The sequence below is a fragment of the Parus major genome, chromosome 27, assembly GCF_001522545.3.
Source record: "Parus major isolate Abel chromosome 27, Parus_major1.1, whole genome shotgun sequence".
Taxonomy (NCBI): Eukaryota; Metazoa; Chordata; class Aves; order Passeriformes; family Paridae; genus Parus; species Parus major.
Window position 1 is genome coordinate 1,125,151 of NC_031796.1, and position 18,619 is coordinate 1,143,769.

At 63.6% G+C, this 18,619-nt stretch overlaps 2 protein-coding genes across 4 annotated transcripts; both read left to right on the forward strand.

The window, feature by feature from the left end:
• The first annotated feature begins 84 nt into the window (after positions 1 to 84).
• WIPF2 (WAS/WASL interacting protein family member 2) lies at positions 85 to 11,077 on the forward strand. 2 transcript variants are annotated; one of them, XM_015651416.2, is made up of 8 exons: positions 85 to 5,330; positions 5,990 to 6,102; positions 6,257 to 6,389; positions 6,528 to 6,647; positions 7,050 to 7,700; positions 8,764 to 8,973; positions 9,077 to 9,178; positions 9,886 to 11,077. In XM_015651416.2, the coding sequence occupies exons 2-8, from the start codon at positions 6,040 to 6,042 to the stop codon at positions 9,924 to 9,926; spliced, it is 1,320 nt and encodes a 439-aa protein (XP_015506902.1). In that variant the 5' UTR covers positions 85 to 5,330; positions 5,990 to 6,039; the 3' UTR covers positions 9,927 to 11,077. The 2 variants fall into 2 exon arrangements, with proteins under 2 accessions (XP_015506902.1, XP_033375927.1); XM_033520036.1 differs by having other exon boundaries at positions 85 to 6,102.
• Positions 11,078 to 11,197: 120 nt separating this feature from the next.
• On the forward strand, positions 11,198 to 15,510 carry CDC6 (cell division cycle 6). Of its 2 annotated transcripts, none has more exons than XM_015651248.3 (12): positions 11,198 to 11,707; positions 11,902 to 12,153; positions 12,388 to 12,606; positions 12,892 to 13,091; positions 13,165 to 13,331; positions 13,467 to 13,573; positions 13,703 to 13,842; positions 13,921 to 14,021; positions 14,170 to 14,234; positions 14,358 to 14,557; positions 14,666 to 14,806; positions 14,914 to 15,510. In XM_015651248.3, exons 1-12 carry the CDS (start codon positions 11,491 to 11,493, stop codon positions 15,001 to 15,003), a joined length of 1,899 nt encoding a protein of 632 aa, XP_015506734.1. In that variant the 5' UTR covers positions 11,198 to 11,490; the 3' UTR covers positions 15,004 to 15,510. The 2 variants fall into 2 exon arrangements, with proteins under 2 accessions (XP_015506734.1, XP_015506735.1); XM_015651249.3 differs by having other exon boundaries at positions 13,168 to 13,331.
• Positions 15,511 to 18,619: the final 3,109 nt, after the last annotated feature.

Here is an 18,619-nt window from a genome sequence, read left to right on the forward strand (position 1 = left end):
TGCGCTGAGGCCTGCGCGGATCTGGGGGCTGCCCGGGGCCGGCTGAGGGTCCTCGGCGCCGTCTGAGGGGTCTCTGGGGCCGTCTGAGGGGTCCGCGGGGCCGGCTGTGGAGTGCCAGGAACCGGCGAGGCCGGGGGGGGCTGTAGCCCCCCCATGGGACCCCCTGGACCCCCCCACCCTGACCCCTGGGACCCCTGTGAGATCTCCCACCCCCTGGCCCCTGGGGCACGTCAGGGACCCTTCCCCAGAACTACCCTGCACCCCCAGCTTGGGTGTGCTCAGAACAGGCGGGTCTGGGGGCCTGTGACCCCACCACCATGGGGACCCCCACTCTGACCTCCAGGTCTCCTCTGAGAGCCGTCCCCAGCACCCCCATGGACCTCTACTGAGACCCCCCTACTGTCCTTGACCCGTCCAGCCTGACCCTTTGATTATGTGTGGGATCCCTCCCCAGGACCCTCCTTGTTCCCCCATCCTGGGTGTGCCTGGAACTGGCAGGACCATGGCCTGGGACCCCCTGGGATCCCCACACTGACCTTCTGGACTTCTCTGTCCCTCCTTGGACTCCTGTCTTTGGGTTGGCTGGAACCAGTGGGGCCAGGGGTCTGGGACCTCCACCCTGACCCCAGGGTGTCCTCTAGGACTGCCCTGAGATCCCTACACTTACCCCTGGACCCCTTCACCCTGACCCCTGGGTGACTTCAGGGACCCCTCCCCAGGACCCCCAACCTAAGGGTCTCCAGAGCTGACAGGGCTGGGGGCCTGGGACTCCCCCAGTGACTCCTGGCACCCCTCTGAGACCCCCATATTGATGCCCTGGACTCTTCCACCCCTCCCCTCCCCAGGACCCCCCTGACCCCCAGGCTGGGGGTGCCCAGAAACGGTGGGGCCAGGTGCCTGGGATCCCACCATAGGGACCCCCAGCATGGAGACTCTGACCCCAGAGTGTCCCCTGGGACTCCCTCATGAGCTCTGAGACCCCCACCATGACCCCATTGACCCCTCCTCCCTGACTCCTGAGTCACCTCAGCGTCCCCTCCCCAGGACCCGTCTGGGGCTGTCAGGCAGGATCATGGGCCAGGGACCCCCAGTGTGACCCTTGTGTCTGCCTGGGACCCCTGCCATGACCCTTGGGACCCCTCCACCCTCCCCCTGGACCTGCTCTGTGACCCGTGGGACCCTCACACTGACTCCCAGGACCCCCCTGGACCCCCACCCTGTGGGTGCCCAGAACCAGTAAGGGCTGGGGATGCACTGGGGCCTATTGGGAGAGGGGGGACCCTATTTGGGGTGCAGGAGAAGGGGGGGGCAGACCTTTTGGAGCATGTGGTGGCTTAGGGATGACCATGGACACAGAGTTCCATGTAATCCTGGAATGACATGAGTTGGAAATGACCTTAAATCCCATCTTCCACTGGAAGGGGTTGTTCCAAGCCCCGTCCAACCTGGAACAATTCTAGGGATTGGACAGCCACAGCTTTTCTGGACAACGCTGGAGTTGAGTTGTCCCTTCAGCTCCAGGGAAACACATCCAGGACTCCCTGCTCCCGGTCCAGCAGCCTTCCTGACCACCGTGCCGAAGGCAGCATGGATGGGGAGGCCGGTGCACCGGGAGTACGTGTCCACTCTGCTGGCTTCGCTGTCAGGATCGCTGCACCCGGAATTCCCAGCTCCGGCTCAAAGGAACCGGGAAGTCCTCTCGTCTCCCGCCGCTTCCTCCCGCTGGAATAATTCAACAGTTCCTGCCCAGCCCCTCGGTTCCTGCCCAGCCCCTCGTGTGCCACCTCTCCCTTCCCGGCTTCCTTTTGCCTCTTCGGCAAAGGGGGCGGGCGGGGAAGGCTGCGGGCCTGGCTTTTCCTGCTTTTCCCTTTGCTGCAGCGGAATTTCGGGACAGGGTTCCTTGCTCCTGATTAAAGGTTTCCTCTGCTGAGTGACCTGAGATGAGATGGGAGCAAGGGACAGACTGAGCTGGGGGTTCTGTGGTTGGGGAAAGCCAGGGTGGGGAAACTGTGGATAGGGAAATTGAGGCTGAGGAAACTCTGGAGAGGAAAACGGAGGATGTGGAAGCTGTGGATGGATAGGGAAACTGAGGTTGTAGAAGCTGTGAGTGAATGGGGAAACTGAGGCTGTGGAGCTCGTCCCTGAGGAGTTGGAAACTCTGGAGTTCGGGATTTTGTTAAAAACGCCTCGTCAGAGCCCGCGGATCGTTAATAATTCACAGGGAGCGTCTGGATCCCGCGGGGCCGGAGCGTGTCTGTCTGTCTGCACGCAGGGATGCGCCGGCTCCCCGGGATGCTCCAAATGGAGCTGGCAGCTCGGCTCGGGAAGCATGCTGATAGGATTTTAAAAGCCTGAATGACCTTAAATCCTGCGATGGCTGTCGCTCAGGATAAATTATTTATGTAGCATCCTCAGCTCCTCGGGAGCGGGCAGGAATGTCAGGCTGCGGAGGACAGGGTTGGAATTTGGGAGGGGGTAACGAGGAACTGCGGGTTTGGATGGGAAGAGAGGGAAGATAAAGGCGCGGGGGCGGGTGTTGGAGAGGTCCAGCCTTGGAAGTCGTTCCCAAACCGGTGCGGCCGCATTTCTGCACCGACATCAGAGGGTGGAAATTCCTCTTGATCTGCAGTTCAAAGCCTCCCTGAGGATGAGGCGCTGCAGCTCGGGCTTGCAAATGTGAAATACAAATCCGCCCGGAGCCCAAATCCCCCTGAAAAGCGAGGAAATAGGCGGCTGAAGGTCACTGCTGCTGCCTGTCCTGCTCCAGCAGCAATCCCCCCGGGATGAGCGGGATGGGGGCTGATGCTGGGGAGGGCGTTTCAATTCCCTCCACAGCAAACAGGGACTTGAAAAATGCCTGGAAAATGTGGTGTGTCTCTGTGGCTGGGCCAGATCTGCTCAATCCTGCTGCTTTTAAGGGACAAGGGGCAGCTGAATGTCAAGTTCTTGGGATTTAGTAATGTTTTGATCCCAGCGTTGTCAGGGAAGTGCTGATCCGAAACACTGCAGAGGGGTCTGTGGCCGTGGTGTGCTCCAGCCTGTGGAGCAGCAGCTCTGAAGCAGCTTTCCACAGGGTGACCTCGATCTCCTGATCTCTCCCTCCTCCCAAGGGACAGCTTTTCACACCTTGTTTTCCTCATGCTTTGCTCAGAGCTTTCCTGAGGTTTGGTTTGGATTGGAAAAGCAAAGGCACTGTGTAAACGTGCCCCTCCTGCCTCAGCCCAGCTTTTATCCGCTGGTGTCTCTGGATTCAGCTCTTCCCAGCCGCTTTCCCTGCGAGCACAGGGAGCTGCCACCATGGCATATGGAGCCCTCAGAGGCTCCGATGTGTCTTGGTGGAAGGGTCCTGGTAAAGAAGAACAAAGGAGAAGGAGTGTGGAGAAGTCGGAGCGTTGTTTGCAGGGATAGCTTCTGCCAGGCATGAAGGGGTGCTGGGAGGAGATCCCCCCCCCTTTTTTTCTTTTCCTGGAGGATTTAGCTCCTGTCTCCCTAATCTGTATCAGCTGGGTCTGTCTTCTTGCACATGAAAGATCCAGGCTGTATTTCAAAGGCACCGTTCCCACACGGAGCTCTTAGCTTTTCCCAGCCATGTGCTGAGTTTGGGGCCTCTCGATTTTGGTTTTTCAATGTGACCTTTGCTGTTAATCCCCAGCCCAAACGGGGCCGTGCGCTGAAATGGAATGACCTGTTTCTTGGGAATTCAGCTCCAGTTTATCCTCAAGCTGCTTTAGCTTAAACTCTTCTCTCCCTTCCTCTCGCTCTTCTAGGTCAGAGCCTGGATCTGAGTGCAGGTTTTGCTGTAAGGGCACCTTAGAGGGGAGATAGTGACTCGTGATCTGTTTGTAGAAACAGCCTCCTTGTCCTACAGGTCCCTGTGGATTGTCTGGAGCCTGTCACAGGGTGTCAGCAGGTCACACTCAGAGACCCCAGCAGTGCTGGCATGGCACGGGTGGCACTGGATGGTTTGTGCCAGCTGACAAACCCCTGTTTGTCTGTCTGTGAGTTGTGTCCCTGTCACAGGGGCCACCGAGGGAAGTGTCACCCTGGGAGTAACCAGCTGGCACAGGAGCAGAGCGGGGACACAATGTGTGACGATCCCGTGGGTCGGGAGCAGAGGTGGTGGCCCTGGCATCACTCCTGTGCTGGCTCAGGGCTGTGACACACGAGCCCAAGTCAAGAGTATCATTACCTGGCGCGTTCCTCAGCTGGATCCCTGCTAATTCCCTCCGGCAGCTGATCCAGCACGGCTGGGTCTCTGCCCGGAGCCACTCGTGCCACCCCGGCCCTGTGATCCCACTGCAGGTGGGAAGGAGCACAGGGAAAAGTGTTCCTGTTCCAACACGTCCCAGACGAGCACGTTCAGAGCCGTCTGTGATCCTGCTCCAGTGGGAAAGGCACAGGCCGGATGGGTTTGCTGGGCGTTGTTCCTGACTGGAGTGTCCGGAGGGATCGATGGATGTCGGCTCTTGGATGCGAGGCCTTGAGCTCGGGCTGGGGTGAAGGAGCACCACATTTGTTATGGGAGGGCACTGGGGAACTGGGAGTCTCTGGTGACTTGGAAAATGCTGTAAGATAGAGGGAGGAATGTCTTCCTGATGAAGCTGTAGCTGAGGAGTTCTCACAGGGTAGAAGAGCTGATTTTAATTAAAAGGTAGTTTAGGTATTTATTTATTTCCCTGAACCCAGAGCCAGTGGTTTGCCTGAGGGCAGGGGAGCCGCTGCTGTGGCAGCCATGCTGCTGCTCCCTGCTTCCCATTCTCGCACCTTGGGAATGTCTGACAGAGGATGGACCTGTGTCGTGTGGGATTAGGAAGTTGTAGTTTATCTAGCAGGAGACGAGTGTGAGAAGGGATCTGGTTGTTCATACCTGGTACAAACCTGAGTCATAAAGGAACTTTCCCTGCGGTGGGGGCTGTTCCCGTGCCCTCTGTCACCTGCCCTGGAGGTCAGGGCTCGGAAATCGGAAGTTTCAGGTGTGAAACTGCCCTGTCCTTTCCTCCTGTTGGTGTTGTGGTTCCCGTTAGTGACTGTGGAATAGGTTTTCCTGTGGGAAGGACATCCATGGCCCAGAGAGGGACATTTGTCCCCTGCCTCAGGGTCTATCCCGAGTGCCTGGAACTCCATGTGGTGAGCAAGGCCTCCAGTCACCACATTCCTATTCCCTGAGCCGGTGCTACGGGAGGCCCTACCTGAGCCCTGCTGTCAGCAGCACGAGGGCCTGTGACCTCCCAGTGATTCAGGCTCCTCTTCCTGTCCCCACTCCCTCTGTGTTCTGTCTCCATTGCCGAGCGGAGCTGCCGGGCCCCGCGGAGCCCCGGGAGCTGTTCCAGGTGAGCCGTGGTGCCAGACAGGTTCGTTCTGGGCTTCTGATGAGTTGAGCTGGAGTGTGGCCAGATCCGTGCTGGGAAAGCTGATTTCCCTGATTACTCGGACAGCTTTGAGGGGGCTTTGGAGTTGTGGGGCACAGAGAGCCTTCAGTGCTGGGGGTTACTGATGTAGGAGAAAAGAGGTCGGGAGATTCAGGGATGGGAGCCACAGGACAGTCCCGTGCTGCTCTGGCTGTTGTGGGGCCGGAGCCATCTGGCAGATTTGTCCTGGCCATGGCTGGAGAGGCCATGGGGCCACGTGCCAGTGCTGGCGGGCTACTGTCACACTCCCAAGTGAGCAGCCTCTGGCTACAGCTGGAGGAGCTGGATGGATGGTGCAGGATCAGCTGGGCCGCGTTTTGTCTGCCGAGCGAGGTGGTTGTGTGAGACATGTCCTGGGTTTTGACTCCAGGGGCTGTGGGGGCCCTGGGGATTTGGAGTGGGGGCATTCTGGCTCCCACCTCTGTCACCTGCTGCTCCAGGGTGTTGGGACAGCCTGCGAGAGCAGCTCCAGCTGCTGCTCTGCACCAGCTCTGGGCACAGGGCACCAGCACAACTCCCCGGGGCTGGGTTTCACTGCCGGCTTTCCCCGCGTTCCCTGACCGCTTCCTCCCTTCCCGCAGGCATGAGTGCCCAGGCCTGCCCCCAGCACTGAGCAGCCGGAGCCGCCAGGATGCCGATCCCTCCTCCCCCGCCGCCGCCCCCCGGCCCCCCGCCGCCCCCCACCCTCAGCCAGGTAGGGGTCACCTCGCTGGGCAGGGAGGTGGCCTGTCCCCACATGGGACCGCTTGCCAGAGGAATTGCACCCTGGTGAGGTGCCCCGGGAGGTGGGAATGTGGAGCTGGGCTGTTGCTGTGCCGGGGGGGTGCTGAGCTGCTGCTCCTCTCCAGGCGAACACGGAACCACCGAAGCTGAGCCGAGAGGAGCAGCGGGGCCGTGGGGCCCTCCTGCAGGACATCTGTAAAGGGACCAAGCTCAGGAAAGTGACCCAAATCAATGACCGGAGTGCACCCATCCTGGAAAGTGAGTCCCCAGGAGGCTCCCGGCCCCATGCTGGGCGCTGCCATGCCCTTCAGGGCTCTTGCCCATCTGGTTCCCAGCAGCTCCTCATTGGAGGAGCGGATAATTCCAGGCTTAACCTCTTTGCCTCCCTCCTTTCAGAGCCCAAGGGCAGCGGTGGCAGCAGCTACAGCTCCGGCTCAGCCGCCATCCAGCCCAAGGGCGGCCTCTTCCAAGGCGGCGTTCCCAAGCTCAGACCTGTGGGAGCCAAGGACAGCTCAGGTAATGGCCACAGGCCTGCGGTCTGCATGGGGGTCCCTGGGGAGGGTCCTGAGCAGGAAGGGGTTGAGGATCTCACTGCGTATCCCTGGGGATTTCAGCTGCTCAGAGGCAGGACCCCAAACCACATCCCAGCTGTGCCCTCCCTGAGCTTCAGTCCCACACACAGACCTCTTGGAGGATGCAGGAGTTTAGTGTATTCCTGAACTCTGTGTTCTCTGTGGTGGCCACGGAGTAGAGGGGTGAGAGAGGAGCCGTGTGTGGCTGTGCTCGGTGCCAGCTCCCTGCCTGTGCCAGACAGCCATCCCTGTGGCCTGGCCCTCCTCTGCCATGGCTCTGTGCAGGGACAGAGGGCACTGCTCCCGTGTCGTGCCCAACCCCTCACTGTGCTCTCCTTCCCCACAGACAGCTCCACCAAACAAACACTGCAAGTCCCTGGCTCCCGAGCAGCCGCTCCCAGGCCCCCCGTGCCGGCCAGCAACAGCCGCCCTCAGGACGATGCCGACAGCAGCCGGGGGTCCCCGCCGGAACTGCCGCGCACGCAGAGGCCCTCCCTGCCTGACCTGTCCCGGCCCGGCAGCACCGGCAGCACCGGCATGAAGCACAGCTCCTCGGCCCCGCCACCCCCGCCGCCAGGACGCCGCGCCGCCGCCCCCCCGGCCCCCCCTCCAGCGCACGCCAAGGCCTCGCCCTACAACCGGGAGAAGCCGCTGCCACCCACCCCGGGACAGCGCCTGCCTGGCAGCAGGGACGGACCCCCTGCCCCCCCGCCCATCAAACCCCCTCCTTCCCCAGTCAGTCTCCGGTCGGGCGCTCAGGGCCAGTCTCTGGCGCCACCACCTCCCCCTTACCGGCAACCCCCCGGTGTCCCCAACGGCCCTTCCAGCCCCAGCAGCGAGTCGGCTCCGGAGCTGCCGCAGAGACACAACTCCTTGCACAGGAAGGCACCGGGCCCACTGCGGGGTCTGGCACCGCCACCACCCACTGCTGCCTCCCCATCCCTGCAGAGCAGCCGCCCCCCACCGCCGGCCAGAGACCCCCCAAGCCGTGGAGCAGGTAAGAGCCGCTCGCCCCGCGGTGCCTGGGGGCAGCTGGGGTGATCAGGACTTGGTGGGAGGTGATGGGCATGAGTTGGCTTTGGGGCACAGAGTCTTCTGCGGTACACCTGTGTGGTGTAGGGACCGAGCTGGGGCAGGAGTTGCAGTGCCATGTTTAACACATGTCCTTTGTCACGGTCCATGACCATCCAGCTCCTTCCAAGCCTGGTGCTGACAGTGGATTGTGGCTGGGCAACTCCTTCCTGTACTCTCCTGGGGTGGGAGATGAGAACGTGGCAGAGCACAGCTCCCCTGAGCTTCCTAAATGTAACTGGGAGGGAGCAAAAAGCTATGGCAGAGCAGAGAGAAGCTTTTCCCTGGGTGTGCAGTCCTCGGGAGCGTGTCCCCGTGGCTGGGACTGGTGTTGGCTGTGCCCCGGTGCCCCCCCGTGCACTCCTGGGCTCCCCGTCCAGACCGCAGCTCCTGCCTGGGCCCCTGCCAAGCCGCTCCGTCCTTCTGGCCCTGCCAGAATCCCTCCTCAGAGCTACAGCTGGGATTCTGTGCTGTCAGCCCGGGTGTAATTAGGCTAATGAGGAGCATGAACTGCCACGGAGCCTCTGCGGGAGGCTGGGCAGGAGTGAGAGGTGGGTCAGAGGGGCTGTGGGTCCCGTCACTGCCTTGGTGACATTGCGGATGTGGCTTCCAGTCCTGGCAGGCAGCATCTTGGCTCCACATGGAGCCACTGCCCTCAGACTCGGGGATCTGCGGATCGTAGCTGCTCCTGGAATCCCCTCTGGTGCAGAGGGACCTGTGCCCAGTGTGGGCTGGGAGCATGCAGGGCTGGAGCAGCCCCCCAGGCAGGCGGTGAGCTGGGGGTGGGCAGCAGGGCTGGCTGGTCCCTGCACTGCAGCTGGTGGAGGGATGAGGAATGCAGATGTCAGGAGCAAGCAGGAAATCTCCAGGCAAGCGTAGGAGCATCCCTGGGCCGTGGTCTGGCGCAGCAGCTGGCCCTGCAGCTCTGGGGGATGTCCCTGGGTTTGTCCCGGGAATGTCGCGCTGTGCTGACCCCGCTGTCCCTGCAGCTCCGCCGCCCCCCCCGCCGATGCTGCGGAACGGAGGGCGCGACGCCCCCCCGCCCCCACCCCCCCACAGACTGCACGGCCCTGCCGAGCCCCCCAGCCGGGGGAAGCCCCCGCCACCACCCACCCGGACCCCGGCCGGGCCTCCGCCGCCACCGCCGCCCGTGCGGAACGGGCACCGGGACTCCATCTCCACCGTCAGAGCATTCCTGGGTGAGTGGGACCCCCGCACTGATCCCCCTCAGAGCCCTGGGGCTTTGGCCTGGCTCCCCCAGAGCCTCCTTCCTCACCTGCCCCTTTTCCCATTTCTTCACAGATGACTTTGAATCCAAATACTCCTTTCATCCCGTTGAAGACTTCCCAGCCCCAGAGGAATATAAATACTTCCAGAGAATCTACCCCAGCAAAACAAACAGAGGTGAGGCGAAGGAGGAGGGGGTGTCCCAAATTCCCTCTCCCCTCCTGTGCCCTTGGGGCTGGCACTGTCCTGTTTGTCCCTGCACAGGGTGGGTGGTGCAGTGGCCGTGCCCTGGGTCCTGCCTGTGTTCTGGGGGTTCTGAGCCCCATTCCCAGGAGTACCAAGCCCTGAAGGCAGCTCTCTGTGCTGTGGAGGGGGGCAGAAATTTGGGCTGTGCAAATGTCCTCTCCCACCTGCTCCTGGTTTTCCGGCTGGGAAATGCCACAGGGCTCATTCCTGCCTTTGCTGAGCACCTTTGGTACCAGAGGGGATCTCGAAGGACCCCAGCAGAGCCTGGGCAGGGGGCTGGGGGGATGCAGACCCTGCATACATCCCAGGATAGGCCCCAAGCACCGGCGCTTGGACCCGGCAGAGCTCAAAGTGCCCTTGGTGCTGCGCGTCAGCGCTGCGGATCCCGGCGGAGACTCCGGGGAGAATGGGATGCTCGTTTATTTTTAGAGCCATGAATGTTTAATGCGGGTTTGAAAAGCCCCGAGCTCGGTGCGGCTGCAGCGGCTGCTGCCAGGCGCAAATCCCAGGCTCCAGATCTCCGCGGGGAGGTCGGGGGGGGGCCGGCAGCTGGCGCGGGGGTGTGGAGGAGGGAAAGCAGACGTGCTGGATCCGGCTCTGCGGAGCTCCCACTTCCAACAGGCTTCCTTGTCTTCCAGCTACGCGTGGAGCTCCCCCTCTGCCCCCCATCCCCAGGTGAAACCGGGCTGTGCAGGTGGATTGTTCCAGAGCAGAGACATGGACCACCTTCCCCTTCCTCAGCCGGACCCCCCCCAGCTCCCAGCCCCACGGATCCTGCATGACACACTCCCAGCCTCTCCGGTTTTCCCAGGACAAGCGGATCCCCCCAGTCCAGCGTGCTCCGCCAGCCCCACCTCATCTATGCATCCCCCAGGACTCGGTGACCTCGTGACAAGCCTGGATGGGTCCATCCCTCATTCCTCCTCATGGATCCTGGGTCGGGATCTGCCTGGGAGCCGGGCACGGGACTTGAGGCTGAGCCATGTGCCGGCTGTTGGGACCAGGGGGGCTCATGGAGAGAGGCTGGGGTCAGGCAGGGAATGGACATGCTGTGAGACCCCCAGAGCGAGGAGAAGCAGGGACAGGCCAGCAGCGCCTCGTTATCCTGGGAAAGCCTCGTTATCCTGGTGGAACCTTGTTGTCCTGGCACAACCCATTGCTTTTTTGCACAGGAGCCAGTGGAGATGCGGGGGGAACATGATTGGGACCATGCAGGGACACCCCAAACCCCTTTCTCTGACCCCACAAGGGTGGCACCCCCATGTGCCCCCCTCAAAACCACTGCTCCCCTGGCACTCCCCTCTGGGGTTCTCCTGGCTCTCACTGCTGACTCCCCCAAACTTGAGCATTTTAACAAGAAAACACTAATTACATGGGGGGGCCGTTTGTGCTGGGTCTGGCGCATCAGGGGGTACGTGGGGGGGCCCTGGGGGCCGGTGATGTTTTGCCTTACACTCCCTGTCCAACGGGTGGTCCCGGCAGGACTGTCCGTGTTCCCGTGGCGGGGGTCACACTAACGTAGTTACTGATCTCTTTGTACCATAGCAGGAAGGGCACGGGGTGCAGGGGGGCCACCCCTGCAGGCGGCTTTGGGGCTCATTCAGGGGATTTTTTTCTAGGATGGACCTTCCCCTGTTGAGGCTGGAGCGAGGTGGGTGAGGGGTGAGTGGGGGGTTTCTCTGGAGAATGAGCCCCCCCCCAGCGCTGCCCTCTGGGTTAAATATAGGTTCAACACGGTTCTGCCCCTCCGAGAGTGAGGGGCCCTTTTAAAAGGGAACAGAGGAATTTGGAGGAGCTGGAAATTACATTTAAATAAAAGTAATAAAGTGATACATGATGTCAAGGACACTGTCTAAGGGGGAGGTCGTCAGGAGCCCCTTTTCTTTCATGGGGGTAATGGCCCAAGGGCTGGGGCAGGGCACACGGTGGAGGGTAGTGGGAGCACAAAGGCGGGAGGAAGTCAGGATCAGGGTTACTGATGGGATCACTGGGAAGGAGGATAGTGGGTACTGGGAGCTGGGGGAGGGGCGATGGCCCAGTGTGGGCAGTGGGAGCATGGGGGGAAGCGCGGTGGGGAACACTGGGAGGAACATGGGGAGTACTGGGAGCATGGAGAGACAAGACTGGACGGCAGTAGAAAGGCAGTATAGGACGAACTGGTGGCACTGGGAGTACGGGGAAGGCTGGGCTGGGGGGGTGCGGGCTGTGGGAACACTGCGGGTACCGGGAGCTCAGTGTACCGCATGCAGACTACAGCTCCCATCATGCCCCGCGGGCCGCGCTCGGCAATTTCCGTTGTGCCTCGGGTGCATTCGCTGATTGGCCGTTCTGTTGCGGCCCTTCCTCGGGCCGCGGCGATTGGCGGCGGCGGCAGCGGCCCAACCAATGGGGTGAAGGGGGCGGGGCCAGCTCAGCCTGGTGGCGGGAAGTGCGGAGCTGAGGCTTATTTGGCGCGAGAAGGTTGGTGGCGCCAGCGGGGGCGACCCGGAGGGGACCTGAGGGGGCTTGGTGGCACATGGGGGCCAGAGATGGGGAGCAGCGCGGTGGGGACTGGGGCTTGGGAGGGCAGGGGGTGATCGGGACCCGCGGGGCTGGCGGTCTTTCTCACCTGACCGGGATCCCGCCCTCTGACCTCTTTCCTCCTCCACCCGTAGCCCCCGCCATGGCCAGCAGCAGCCCGCAGAGCCAGCCCACCATCGGCTTCCCCCGCACGAGGAGCGCCCGCCGCCTCGCTACCCCTTCGGCCAAGAGAGACCCCGACGCCCCTGCTCTGCGCCCTTCTTCGCGTTCCAAAGCCTCGGGCCCCGCAGACTCCGGTCAGGCCACCCCGGACACACGCTCAGGCCGGGCCACAGCGCAGCCCCTGAGCCCCAAAGTGCAACCCCTGAGCCCCCGCAAACGCCTGGGTGAGTGCCTCCGCCGGGACCCCCCGAGAGTGGCGGGGGGCGCATCCCTCTTCTCACCCCGGGGGGCTGGGGCAGACAGATGGACCCAGCCCCATCCGGCTCTGGTCCAGCTGCGTCTGCAGCTTCACCCCCATTTCGGGAAAAGCTGCTTCCGCGGGGTTTTTGGGGGTGCTGAAGCACAAAGTCCCCCAGGGAGAGTGGCCCCGTGTCACCATTAGCCTATTGCCCCTGCAGGTGATGACAACCTGTGCAATGTCCTCCATGCCCTGCCTGGCTCCCCGGCCAAGCGCAGCAAGGAGAACCAGGGCCGTCGCCTGCTCTTTGGGGACCCCTCGGCCTCCCCCGAGCAGCCCAAGGGCCCGGGGCCATCCCCACGGAGCAGGGGGCCAGAGACCCCTCGGAGCTCGGGGCTCAGCGGGCAGCAGCCACGCACCCGGCTCTTCAGGCAGGAAGGTGAGTATGGGCAGGGCTGGGGATGGGGTTATGGATGGGATGGGGATGCAGGGGTGGGAGAGGGATTGGGAATATGGATAGGGATGGTGATAGGGGTAGAGTTGAGGGTGGAGCAAAGGATGGGGTGGGATGAGGTGGGGGATAGAGCCCAGGATAGGGATGGGTATGTGCAGCTAGGGATAGATATGAAGGCAGGGATGGGGACATGGATGGGGATGATGATCGGTTGGGACGGGGTCCCAGCAGTGCCACGTCCCTCCCTGAGTCCTCTTGCTCCCCATGCAGGTACCTGTTACCAGCAGGCCAAGCAGGTGCTGCATGCGGCCGTGCCTGACCAGCTCCAGGGCAGGGAGTGGGAGACAGGGATCCTCCGGCAGTTCCTGCGGGAACACGTCCTGGGGCGCCGTCCTGGCAGCCTCTACGTGTCTGGAGCCCCTGGGACTGGGAAAACAGCCTGTCTGAGCCGTGTTCTGCTCGACTGCAAGGTGTGTCCCATGGCCATGACTGGGGGGCTGGGGGGCAGTGGGATGGGGGCCAGTCTAACATTCCCATTCCCAGCAGGATGAGCTGGCCAGGAGCAAGACTGTGGTGCTGAACTGCATGGCACTGGGCAGCCCCCAGAGCGTCTTCCCTGCCCTGGCACAGCACCTGGGGCTGCCTGTGGCCACTGGCCGGGAGCGTATCCGGAGCCTGGAGAAACATCTGACGGCCCAGGGCCCCATGGTGTGAGTTCCCCGTCTCTGGTGGGTGGAGTGGGATCCCCCTGGATGCCAGGAGAGGCAGGCTGGCAGCAGCTTTGCTCTCCCTGCTTTGAGTCCTGTGAGGGGACAGAGCAGGGGTTGATCTGGGCTCTCCCACAGCCTCCTGGTGCTGGATGAGCTGGACCAGTTGGAGAGCAAAGGCCAGGACGTGCTCTACACCCTCTTTGAGTGGCCCCAGCTGCCTGGCTCCAGGCTTGTCCTTGTGGGTGAGTGTGCAGTGTGTAGCACTGCTGCCCTGGGCACCCTCCCTCTTCTGGGGCGGTTGATGGGGGCTTCCTTTTGCAGCTCCCTCCTTGGAGAACAGCCCTTATCCTCCTCTTCCCCTTGTCCTGCAGGGTTGGCCAATGCCCTGGACCTGACAGACCGGAGCCTGGCCAGGCTGGGAGCCCACCCAGCCGGCAGCCCTCAGCTGCTGCACTTCCCACCCTACACCAAGGAGCAGCTCACCCGCATCCTGCAGGCGCGGCTGGGGCAGGTGGGGACGCAGAGGGGACAGAGGGAGGGACATGGGGTCCACACAGGTGGCAGCACTGATGGCCCTGGTGCCTCACAGGTGGCAGGTGACCCCGTCCTGGACTCTGCTGCTCTCCAGTTCTGTGCCCGCAAGGTCTCTGCGGTCTCTGGTGATGCTCGCAAGGCCCTGGATGTCTGTAGGTCAGTGTGTGCCCCAAAACCTGCTTGTGCCAGGGCCAGCTTGGTCCCTGTGAGTCTCCATGGCTTCCCTGCAGCAGGGTGCTCGTGCCAGGGGTGCCCATGGCAGGGGTGCCCGCTCTGCCTGGCACTCAGGGCTGTCCCTCCCCAGGCGTGCCGTGGAGGTGGTGGAGCTGGAGGTGCGAGGCCAGACCCTGCTCAAGCCACTGCCCAGGGGTGAGTCACTGCTGCCACAGCCAAAACCCTGTGGGGGCTCCTCTGGGCTCCCTTTGTGGAGCCCCTCTCTCCAGTACCACCTCCTTTTACCCACCGCCCTGGGATCCTCTCTCTGTCCCACAGGTGACTCCCCAACGTCCCCTGTCCCCAAGCGCGTGGGGCTCCTGCACATCTCCCGGGTGCTCTCAGAGGTGTTTGGGGACCGGCTGGCAAGGGGGTCCCAGGGGGCCCAGGACACCTTTCCTCTGCAGCAGAAGATGCTGCTCTGCTCCCTGCTCCTGCTTGCCCGGCACTCGAACGCCCGCGAGGTGACCCTGGGGAAGGTGAGTGGCAGTGGGACCCTCTCGGGGCTGGACCTGGGCAGGGTGTGGGTGTCCCTGGGGGGTCTCTTGGGTGCTTTGCTGTGGTGTAACCCCCCCTGCCCTCCCCAGCTCTACGACACCTACAGCCAGGTGTGCCGGCGGCAGCAGCTCCCCACCGTCGAGCAGGCCGAGTGTCTGTCCCTTGTCACCCTCCTGGAGTCCCGCGGTGTCCTCGAGCTCAAGAGGGCCAAGGAGGCCCGGCTGGCCAAGGTACCATGGGGTGGTGGGGTGGGGTCTGTTGATGGGAAACGATCCAGTGGTGGGACTGGGGCAGGATCTGGCAGCACAGTGCTGAGCATCCCTGTTCTCCCACCCAGGTTTCCCTGATGCTGGAGGAGGCAGCGCTGGAGCACAGGCTGCAGGACACGGCGCTGGTGGGCAGCGTCCTGGCCCAGGGGCTGCACTAACCCCCCAGCAACCCCCTCCCCATGTCCCCAAGGGGGATTTTGCTGCTGTGGCAAGAGCAGAGAAGTGGCTCCGAAGGTCTTGGACATTTGTGAAGTTCTGCTGTCAGTCTGGGATCTTTTTATTAAGATTTTTAATATAATATTGTTAATGTTGTATTGTGATTTCTGCATTATAGGAGCTTAGGTGGGAGGCTGGGACACCCCCAACCCTTCTGCATCCCCCCCAGCTCCTTTGCAGTGAGTGGTGGGTGCTCCTGGCTCCCCTTGCCACCCTGGTGTGTGATCCAAAGGTCTGGTGTTGCTCCTTTCATGAATCATGGACTATGTTTGCTCCCAAATCTTTCTGAGACCCTCCAGATCACTCTGGCTCCTGGGAGAATCTTCCCTGTGCCAGCCCTGTTCTGGGTCCTGGTGCTGGTGGTGGCAGAGGGGTTCCAGGGACTCCTGGGGAGGGAGAGGGGGGGGCTCCCTTTATCTTCTGCCATGAAATAAAGTCTTTTAAGTTCAGCTCTGGCTCCTGTCCCCTCTGTTTCATCCCTGTTCCCCCGATCTCTGCCTGCCCCACAGCTGTGGGGACTGGGCTCCAGCTCCAGCCTCAGCTCCTGGCCCCAGCTCCTCTGTTTCTACTAAATAATGGACACTTCGACCTAATTTTGCAGCTTCCTCATTGCAGGGGGATGTTGAGGGCTCCAAATGTGGGGGGGAGTGGGGAGGGATGAGGCTCTGCTTGTGCCTCCCAAGTCTATCCATCCCACCCTGTCCCCACCAGGACCCCTGGCTGCCCCTCAGCAGCTCCTGGCCAGGGATGGGGTGCTGGTGGTGGGGAGGATGTGTTACCGGAATCCCCAGCGTGCCTCAGTTTCCCTGTGGCCTCGGGGGCTGCTCTGTCCCAGCTCCACCTCGGCTCTGCCCCCCAGCTCTGTGGCATCCCTGCAGCTCACAGGACACGGGGACATTTGCACTGGGTGCCCAGGACAAGGACACAAAGGGGAGCCTGGTGAGGCCCCTGGGTGCCACCACGAACTGGGGAGTCCTCTCTCTGCCATTGCAGGGCCAGGGGACACCTTGGGGACACATCAGCCGCTGTTGGCCGTGGGGAAACCGAGGCAGGGGGGGTACTGGGGAATCTGGGAGCCCCGAGGGCCCCGAGCAGGCTCAGCCCTCGCTGCCGGCGCTATTTATAGCCGGCACTGCCATGTGTCGGACGTGTGCGGCAGCACGGGCGGGTGCCGGGGTCAGCCCAGGCTGTGCCCGCTCTGGGCTGTGTCCCGGTGCCCTCACCGTGTCAGGGGCCCTGGGGAACCCTGTCCCTGCCCCTCCCCACACCGTGGGGCTCAGCGGGCACCGTGACCCAGCCACCTTTCACCAGGCACGGGGTACCGGCACAGTCCTGCCCGTGGGCAGAGCTGGGCTGAGCATGGGCTGCCTGGGGGTCCCCACGGAGCACGGTGGCCACATCCTGCCCCGTGCCAGCCCCAGGGAGTGACGCAGCCCCACGGCACACGGTGACCTGGCACACAGTGACGGTGTCAGGAAGGAAGCGGCTGGCAGCGTGCGGGTCCACAGTGACGTGGTGGTGATGCAGGCAGGCATCCTTCTCCCTCTGTCCCCACGGTTGCTCCATCCCCGGCTCCTCTGTGTCCCCCCATGGTGACGGTGCCACAGGCACAGGCAGGCCACGGGGACATCCCCACATCTGGGCCAGACTGGCCGTGGTGGGCACCCTATGGTGAGGCTGGAGCGATGCCAGTCCCGGCACCGTCCCTGGGGTATCCTGGCTGTTTGCGTGGGGATGGGGACAGCGGGGCCGTGTAGGGGACATGCCCCTCCTGGCCATGCCAGTGCCAGCCCCAGCTCCGCTCTGCCGCAGTGGATGAAAAATCGATGGCGCAGCTGGATCCAGGCGCGTGGGTGCCGGAGCTCCCGCCGGAGCCGTTCGTCACCGCGGGCTGGCAGCGCTGCGGTGCGAGCAGCGCGGCGAGGAGACACCCGGGACACCCAGCACTGATGTGGGGTGGCCGGGGGGCCTCTGGGGTCCTGTCCCCCCGCTCCAGCACACGTGTGCCCGTGTCCCCTGTCCCCGCACACACGTGCCGTGCCCACGGGGCCGGGCAGTGCCCGGCTGTGCCCTGGGCAGCCCCACGCGCGCGTGTCCGGCCGCGCACCCGCCCGAGAGCGCGGCGGGGGCTCGGTGTCCCCTCGGCGGTGTCCCCGGTGCCCCGGCTGCCTCGCTGTCCTCCCTTGCACTCTCCTTACATAAGCGGCCACGTGGCGGGCACGGCCGCCTCCCGCCGCGCCGTCACCGCCGGCACCCAGATTCCATCTGACAGCCCCTTTCCGCTCGGCTGCTCCCGCCTGGCACCGGGGCCGGGGGTGCGGGGCAGGACCCCGCACGACCCCGCCGCGCCCGAGGTCTGTGGGGCCTCAGTGGGATGGGGACACGGCCACCCTGTCCCGGTGGCACCTCCTGCCGCACCCTGGCACCCGCTGCTGCGCTGCCCGCCCCGCCGCCGGGGCACTGCCGGGCCTCGGGGCCGCGACGCCACGGCACAGACGGGGCCGGGTCCGGTGGCCGGGCAGGATCCGGCTGCTGATGGGCTCGGTCCCGTGGGGCTGCGCTCGGGGGTCCCCGGTGCCCGGCGGCTGCCCCGGTGGGAGCGGAGGGGGGTCGGGCCGGCCGCCGTGCACATCTGGGAGTGATTTGGCACATTCCACTGGGCTGAGCACATGCCGGCGCCTGGGCCTCGCCGCCGCGGCCCCGGTGTGCGGAGAGGGGGCCAGCGGCTGCTCCGGGCTGGGGGTGCCCCGGCCTGGCTGCCCACGACCAGCCGGGATGTCCATCCTCGTTCTGGCGAGCACACGGGGGAAACTGAGGCACGGGAATGGCTTGGTGGGCACCACCCCCCTGTGTGGGCACCGTGGGATCCTGACAGGCACCCAGGAGTCCGGGGCGGCGGGGGACCGGTGTGACTCCCCCCGGGGCATGTGCTGAGGCTGCCTACACTCCTCATATGTGTGAGCGCCTGCCCCGCTGCCCTCCCAGCCCTCGTGCCGCGGGGTCTGGGCGGTGCGAGTGGGTGCAGGGCTTTGGGTGCCCTTTCTGGCCTCCCAGAAAGCTTCTGGGTAGCCCGTGCCCGTGTCCGTGTCCCCATCACCATCCTCTTCTTAAGATCAGCATCACTCCAGGGACAGAGCAAGGAATCCCCCTGGATACAGGGATTTCATACCCCCAGGGCACCATAGGTGCCCCCAGCCTTTATCCTCTGATCCTGGGGGCAGCTCAGGGACTGTGATCCTTCTCCTTTCTTCCCCCCAGTGTGTTCCCATCTCTTCCCTACACCCCTGGAGCACCCACCCCATGTGTTTTCCCTCATGTGGGTGCCCAAATCCCCCACCCAGGCGTGCCGGTTGGGTATCCAGAGGCAGAGAAGAGGGAAGCGGGCTGGGGGGGGGACGTTGGAGCGCCTCCTCCTGTGAGTGTGGGAGGAAGGAGGGTAAGAGGGGCATCGAGGTTGCGGTGCGCGGCCCCTTTAAGAGCTCCCCCCACCCACAGCGCGGCGCGCGCACCCACTTTCTCCCCTTCCGCTTTCTGGAGACTTCAAAGAGTTACAAAGCA

What these genes read in the sequence shown, in the direction of transcription:
- WIPF2 (XM_033520036.1), top strand. Translation starts at nt 6,040, where the DNA reads ATGCCGATCCCTCCTCCCCCGCCGCCGCCCCCCGGCCCCCCGCCGCCC. An exon ending in CACCGTCAGAGCATTCCTGG is followed by an intron (nt 8,974 to 9,076) that starts GTGAGTGGGACC and finishes ATTTCTTCACAG; the next exon opens with ATGACTTTGAATCCAAATAC. An exon ending in CCCCAGCAAAACAAACAGAG is followed by an intron (nt 9,179 to 9,885) that starts GTGAGGCGAAGG and finishes CTTGTCTTCCAG; the next exon opens with CTACGCGTGGAGCTCCCCCT.
- CDC6 (XM_015651248.3), top strand. Translation starts at nt 11,491, where the DNA reads ATGCAGACTACAGCTCCCATCATGCCCCGCGGGCCGCGCTCGGCAATT. An exon ending in TGCAGGCGCGGCTGGGGCAG is followed by an intron (nt 13,843 to 13,920) that starts GTGGGGACGCAG and finishes GGTGCCTCACAG; the next exon opens with GTGGCAGGTGACCCCGTCCT. An exon ending in AGGAGGCCCGGCTGGCCAAG is followed by an intron (nt 14,807 to 14,913) that starts GTACCATGGGGT and finishes TCTCCCACCCAG; the next exon opens with GTTTCCCTGATGCTGGAGGA.